Genomic DNA, 7,173 nt, shown 5'->3' with positions numbered 1-7,173 from the left:
GAGGAAGTAGATGGCTCTCCTAACTGGAGAGCGGGCAGGGAGAGGCAGGCGCTGCCCTGGGGACAGGAGCTGGCCAGACCTGGGTCGTGAGGGGCGGGGCGGGCGGCCCGCCCTCCCTCTCTGGGCTCAGGACTCAAGGAGGCCGCAGGCGGCAGCGACCAGCCTGGGAACTGGCTCTGCGGGGTGAGGGTGGGGCGTGGGCCTGGCCCCGTGCCCGGTGCTCCACCTCCCACACCAACCAATCTCGGGGTGGGGGTGGGGGGCTGGCCCGAGGCCAGGGCTCCACTGAGCTGGCAAGGCCTCTGGGCACCTGGGCCCGGCACAGGCAGGCAGGCAGGAGGCACAGAGCGTGGGGTACAAACAAACAAAGGTTTTATTGGGGTCCGTCTTCCTTCAGGCTCCCGAACACGGCGGCCGGCACGCTCTGCTGCTCCAGACGCACCTCTGGGCGGGGAAGGGGACAGGGGTGACCCTCCAGGAAGCTGGTTACCCCCCCTCTACACACACACACACACACTGGGCTGGCCCTCACCGTTGGGCTCCAGGTCCATCTCGTCGTCGTCGTCCTCCTCGTCCAGCTCGATCTCCTCGGGGTTGGCCTGCTGGGCCAGCTGGGCCAGCTCCTCCCGGGAGGCGTCGCTCCTGGAATGGGGGGGGGGGGTCAAGGACACGGTGGCGCTGGGCTGCATCCTGCCCTGGGCCGCAGAGGCGGTGGGGGCGCCCTCACCTCACAAACAGGATCTTGCTCTGGGCCCGAGGGGGCTGGTCACGCTCAGCCTCAGCCGCCAGCTGCTCCGCCCGCTGCTCCAGCAGCTTCATGTCGTCCAGGCCGCTCTGCCCTGGGGCCAGGTCGGACACTGCAGAGAGGGGGGACACGAGGGCTCAGACACGGACACGGGGTCCCTCCCTGTGCCCCCCACCCCTGGAAGGCTGTGCAGCTCACCCGTGCCCGTGGCGCTGCCCGACACCTTGAGCATCTGGGAGGCCATGAAGTTGACCTGCGTGTTGTACGTGGCCTGTACGCTGCGGCGGATGCGCAGCATCTCGCGGATGGTGTCCTCGTTCCCATGCCGCACCTCGAACTCCTTCCACGTCTGCCAGAAGGCCCCGGTGGTCTGTGGGGAACAGTGGGGGGCTTCCGTGAGCTCGGGGTGGGGCCGCTACTACAGCCGCCACCCTCCCTCCCCCGCCTGCCTGCCCGCCCAAGGGGAGCCCCAGGCGCACCCGGGGGTCGCAGATCTGCGAGCAGAAGCTGTAGATGGCGCGGGCGCGGTCGATCTCCCCGAGCTTGCACTCCATGTCGGCGAAGCGCAGGCACATCTCCCGCGCGTGCTCGTCTGACAGCACCTGGGGGCCAGGGCGGGGCTCAGTGGTGGGGGTTCCCATGGCTGCCAGGCTCCCCCCTGCCCCTCCCACCCCCGCGCCCGGCACCTCAATGGCCTTCTGGTAGATGCTGCGCGTGTGGGTGACGCCGTAGATCTCGGCCGCGCGCTTGATGTAGATGTTGAACATGTCGTACTGCTGCGCGGGCTCCACGGCGCGGGTGGCGCGCTCGTACACGGCCATGGCGTGGCGGGCCAGCCCCCATTCCTCCTCCAGCTGCGCGTACAGCAGGTACAGGGCTGCGGGGCGCGGGGCTCAGTGGCCGACCTGATGGAGCCCCCATCCCTACCCGCCCCCCGCACTCCCCGCCATACTCACTCTTGGCGTATTTGGGGGGGCAGCCATCCAGCGCCTGCTCGAACAGGTCCCGCGCCCTCTCCAGCTTGCGGCCCCCGTAGCGGGCAATGAACTTGGTCAGGTACGTGCTCCAGATGTCAGACACGTTGGGCCACTTGAACAGCGAGATGCCGCGCTCGTAAGCCTGGAAGAGAGGTGGGGGGGGTGAGGGAGCTGCCACCCCATCATCCTGGGACCCTCCCCCGCCCAGCCCCAGCTGTGCCGGCAGCCACCAGGCGAGCCGATGTGGGAAGGGAGTGTTGGGGGGTGTGCACACCTGCTTACCCAGCCCCCAGCAGACCCAGTCGGACCCTTAGGCGGGGGGATGGGCATCTCCCCCAGGGGCATGTGTTCACGTAAATCACCCCAAGGGGCTGTGAGTGCTGCCCCAGAGGCGGGACAGGGAGATCCCCCCACCACCCCAACACATGCACAGGACTTGCCCATGAAACCCTGATTGCGCGCCCACTCCCCCATTCCGTTCCCCAGTGCGGGTGGAAGCCCCCAGTGTCCGGGGTCATCTGGGCAAGGAATGACATCCAAGGATGACGAGACCCCAGGGTGCACGAGGTGGAGGCGAGCCCAGAGTGACAACTGGTGAGGACACGAGGCCTCGGCAGCAGCCTGGGGGTACGGCTCTGCAGAGCGCCCCCCGGCCCACCCACCTTGAAGCTCTCCTCGAAGTACTTGTGTTCCTCCAGGAACATGGCGTAGTTGATGACGATCTGGGGCGTGGCGATGCGCAGGTCCAGGATGCGGTCGTACACGGCCTTGGTGGACTGGAAGGTGCCCAGGCTCTCCTCCAGGTCGGCCAGCATGGACCACACCTTCAGGGACTTGTACACGCGGTTCTGCACCGGCTCGGAGCCGTCAAAGTACTCGGCACGGCGGGCCGGCAGCGCTGTGGCCTTCTGTGGGGGGGAGGGGGAAATGGGGCATCGGGGAGGACGGAGCTGGCTTCGGGCTCTGGCGCCAACCCCGCACCCCCTCCCCCGCCCAGCCACACCCCTGGGCGGCTGCTCACCCGCAGCAGCCGCAGAGCCTGGTCATAGCTCTCGTGCCGCAGCTCCAGCTCACCACACTCGCACCACACGCTGGCCAGGTCGTCCACCTGCTTGAAGCTCACCTTGGTGGCCTTCTCCAGGATGATGCGGGCCTGCGGGCACGGGAGCAGCGCTGAGGGCGGGCATCACAGCCCCCTGATGGCCACATTTCCCCTGGAAGATGAGGATCACACACGCACGTGCGCGCGCACGCACACACACACACACACACACACACACCCAGATACACACGTGCAGGCAAACACGTACATACGTGCAGATACACTCAGACACACATGTGTATGACTCGTGCAGACACATGTAGACACAGATGCACCCAGATACACAGACAGGCACAAGGATACACACACACAAGCACAGACATACATGTGGATACACTCCCGTGATCTCACACTCGGATACACACACGGATACACACAGGCGCGCGGGTGGGCACTCACGTCGTCCAGCTGCCCATTGTCCTCGTAGAACTTGGCAAAGGCGACCCACAGCGTGTGGGGCTTGCCTGTGGCCTTGAAGGGGTCAACGGTCTGCACGGCCTCCGTGTAGGTGTTGATAATCTGAGGGGAGGAGCTGGGTCAGGTGGGGGTGGGGGGCAGGCACAGGGAAGATGGGGGGGCAGCGGGACAGGGGCGGGGGGGCACCTCGCGGGGGCGGCCCTCATGCAGGGCCACGCGCTTGTGCCACTCGTGCACGTGGTGCGGGTTCTGGCGCAGCAGGACGCTGTTGAGCAGCAGGGGCCGCCGGCTGATGAGCTGCTCGAAGCGGGCCAGGCGCAGCTCCAGGTCCACGTCATCTGCAGGGGGCGCGGCCAGTGAGGCTGTGGCCGCCTCCATTTCCCTGCCCGCCTTGGCCCCCTGCCCCGCCCAGTGCACGCGCCCCACGGACCCCACGGTCATCTGCAGGGGGCGCGGCCAGTGAGGCTGTGGCCGCCTCCATTTCCCTGCCCGCCTTGGCCCCCTGCCCCGCCCAGTGCACGCGCCCCACGGACCTCAGACCTGCCCTTGTCCCAAGGGCCCTGGGAGATGCCCTCACCCCTACTCCCGCCCTGTGCTCACCCTCCTCCTCCCGGCCCAGCTCCGACGCCGTCTCCATCTTGGCCGCAATCATGCTCTCCTCGAACTGTGCGTAGCTGTCGAACACTTGGGTGAAGTCGCGCACGGTCATCACGGTGCGGACGGCCTCCTCGTACACATCCCGAGCCTGTGGGGACGGGCCGGTCAGATCCACAGGCGGCCACCCCACACCCACCCCACAGGACCCCGGCCCTGAGTTTGGCTGATTTCCCCTGCAGCGGCCCAAGGAGGGGTCTCAACACCATGTAGATGCCCAGGCCAACCCCTGTTGCCCGACCCCCTCACCCGGCTGCTTTCTGCGCCCACACCCCCTAGGCCAGCCCCAACAGCCCTGAGGGCACCCCCAAGCACCCCGACTCGCCACTCCCCGACCGGGCGCCAAGTCAGCCCACACGGGTGAGGGCAGTGGCAGTGACTGTGACAGACACGGCCACCCCCAGTTTGAGGAGAAAGGTACCCCGAGAATGGGGGGTGGAGGGGCAGTACAGCAGGGAGGGCGCTGGCTTGCACACGGCTAACCCATTTGATCCCAGGCACCCCATAGGGTCCCCCGAGCTCCACCAGGAGTGATCCCTGAGCAGAAGCAGGAGTCAGTCGTGAGCACTGCCGGGGTGGGGGGCAGAGAGAGGTAGGAAAGCAGGCAGGCAGGCCCCCAGCTGGGAGAGCTCCCCCAGCCAGGGAGAGTGAACCTAGGGCTGGCCCCAACGGGGCTGTCTGGGACCCCGCGCCTTCATGTACAGACCCTCAAGGAGTCGCAAAGGGTCCACCAGTGGTGGCTGGGGACAGGACTAGGGCTTCTCCTGCACGCAGAGCACCCTGGGTCTCGGAGCCCCCCCTCCTTCATGTCCCAGGGGGCACCGGCTTAGCCCGCAGCCCCGCACCTTCTCGAAGTGGCCGCTGCGGATGTAGTAATCGGCTAGCGAGCGCCAGAGCTTGCCCAGCTGGTCAGTGAAGCGGGTGAGGCCGCCGCGGATGATGGCGTCCACGTTCAGGGACTGCACCTTGTCGGGGTTCTGCGAGATGAGGTCGCAGAGCTCGTGCCAGAGCTGTTGAGGGCAGGGCAGAGATTCAGTCACGGCCGTGGGGCGGCGGGGGGAGGCGGTGACGGCGGGGCTCCCCACCGCAGCCCACCTGGTAGTTAGACTTGCCAGCCTTGGACACGAATCGCTCATCGTTGACCACCGTGGCCAGGCGCTGCGCCGCCTCATCCAGCCGGTCGCTGGACTTCAGGTACTCAATGTACTCCTCGGCGCTCTCGGGGCTCAGCTGGGGAGGGCGTGGCCGTACCCCCCGTCAGGGCCGAGGGGTAGCCTGGGCTGACCCAGCCTGGCCCTGTGCCGCTAAGCTCTGCCAGGAGCTCCTTCCTGCCCGTCTCCCACCCCTGTCCAGCATGGTGGGTCTCCGGGACTCTGGTTCACAACGGTACCCGACTGGCAGACGGGGACAGCCAGAACCCAGTCCAAGACTCCGCCCACCTCATTTTTATTTATTTATTTATTTTTTGCTTTTTGGGTCACACCTGGCGATGCACAGGGGTTACTCCTGGCTCTGCACTCAGGAATCACCCCTGGCGGTGCTCGGGGGACCCTATGGGATGCCAGGAATTGAGCCTGGGTTAACCACATGCAAGGCAAATGCCCTCCCCGCTGTGCTATCGCTCCAGCCCCCGGCCCCGCTCACCTTGAGGAAGCGCCGGTAGCCCCGCACGGCCGTCTCGGGCAGCGGATGTGAGCGCAGAAAGCGCAGGTACAGAGGCCAGATCCTCGAGTGCTGCGTGATGGGGAGCGCCCGCAGCGCCCGGTCAAAGGTGCGGCGTGTGTGCGTGACCCGGCCCTGGTCCATCAGGAACTGGCAGTAATCGAGCCACAGACGCGGCATCTGGCAGGGGAGGGGGGGTGGGCAGAGGCGGCCGGTGTGAGCTGCGGCCCCCACCCCTGGCCCAAGGTAGGACCCAGAAGTCAAAGAACGTCCTCAGGGACCAAGTCTAGATGCCGCTCCAGGCCTGCCCCCCCACCTTAGCCCACTGCGGCCCCCCACCTTGTGCATGAACACAAAGGCCCTCTCGTGGCAGTTGTTGACATCTTCATAAGCGGGGTCGGTGACACAGCGGTGCTTGACCTGTGCCCGGCGCGCCTTCAGGTACCGATACCAGAGTTTGTAGCTGAGGAAAGGCGGAGAGGAGCGCGGACCACAGTGGGTCAGCATCGCAGCCCCCCAAACTTTTATTCCCTGCTCCCCCCCGCCCTCCAGGTGGTGGTGCTTGGGCCCGGATGACAATTGTCAGCATGGGGCAGGGGGAGGACACTTCTGCCCACCTCCAGCTCTACCGGTCAGTCTGGTGAGAAGCAGCCCCAGGTGGGGGAACCCCCTCGGACCCCACAGGGCAGTTGAGGCGCTTCCCACCTGCAGGGCAGCAGCTTGAGGGCCCGCTCGTACAGCTGATTGAGCCTCGGCTTGGGGGCGCCCTGTTTGAACTCGATGTACCGGAGCCAGCACTTCACGGAGAACTGGTTCCGCATGATTTCCTCCTCATAGGGGAGGTCCTCTTCCTCCTGGGGGCGGGGGGGAGAGGGAAGTGGGTCGAGAGCGTTTGCCCCCAAAACCAGGGTGCAGGACCCGCCCTCCAGCCCTCCACCAGCAACTGGTCCTAGTGCCCATCGGAGCAGGCTCGCTAGATAACCCGAAACTGAGATTCTTCTTTTTTGGGGGGTGGGGGTGGGGAAGGTTGGGGCCACATCTGGTTCCGCGTTCACAGATCATTCCTGGCAGGCTCTGGAGTTAAATGGGGTCCCGGGGATCGAGCTCAGGTAGGCTACAAGCAAGGCAAACGCCCTCCCCGCCGTACTATCGCTCCGACCCCTGGCGGATCTTTTCTATATTAGTTCGACGACTCCCCCTTCCATCACGCTCCCTTGTCCACCCGGTTCGCCTCCAGGGCTGCAGTTTCCCAGGCCAGCCTGCTCCGGACATCACGGTCCCGCCTCTCTGGCCCGTTAGCTTTCCCCAAGTTTTCGGGCCCGGCAAAAAAGTTGCCTCGTTCCCCCAGGGAGGCTGGACTCCGGTTTCCTACGGCGTCCCTGGCCTCTCTGTCTCCCCCAAAAAGTCACCCTCGGCCCCATTAGCGGACTTACGAAGACGAGGTCCGACCGCTCGGTACGCGACGGTCGCGCCATCGCCACCATTTTCCGGGGTTTCCGGGCGAGAGTCGCGGAGTTTATACGTCACCCGCCCAAGACCCGCCCCCCAGAGCCAAGTCTACTTCCTATTGGCCAGAACCCTTTAGCCCCGCTCGGCCCTGCCTTGTTGACCTTCCG

General features: G+C 66.2%; 1 protein-coding gene across 1 annotated transcript; it reads right to left on the bottom strand.

Moving 5' to 3' along the window:
• Positions 1-355: 355 nt before the first annotated feature.
• Positions 356-7,070, bottom strand: XAB2 (XPA binding protein 2). The gene is made up of 18 exons (XM_055125044.1): positions 6,991-7,070; positions 6,263-6,411; positions 5,897-6,020; positions 5,540-5,737; positions 4,991-5,125; positions 4,741-4,905; positions 3,842-3,986; positions 3,428-3,579; positions 3,224-3,343; positions 2,744-2,875; positions 2,385-2,630; positions 1,702-1,864; positions 1,432-1,622; positions 1,225-1,347; positions 944-1,115; positions 728-857; positions 533-642; positions 356-444 (listed from the first exon to the last, which is right to left on the bottom strand). The coding sequence occupies exons 1-18, from the start codon at positions 7,039-7,041 to the stop codon at positions 374-376; spliced, it is 2,577 nt and encodes an 858-aa protein (XP_054981019.1). The 5' UTR covers positions 7,042-7,070; the 3' UTR covers positions 356-373.
• Between the last annotated feature and the right edge of the window lie 103 nt (positions 7,071-7,173).

This window comes from Sorex araneus, chromosome 2 (genome assembly GCF_027595985.1).
Source record: "Sorex araneus isolate mSorAra2 chromosome 2, mSorAra2.pri, whole genome shotgun sequence".
Taxonomy (NCBI): Eukaryota; Metazoa; Chordata; class Mammalia; order Eulipotyphla; family Soricidae; genus Sorex; species Sorex araneus.
This window is presented reverse-complemented; position numbering and strand designations above follow the sequence as displayed.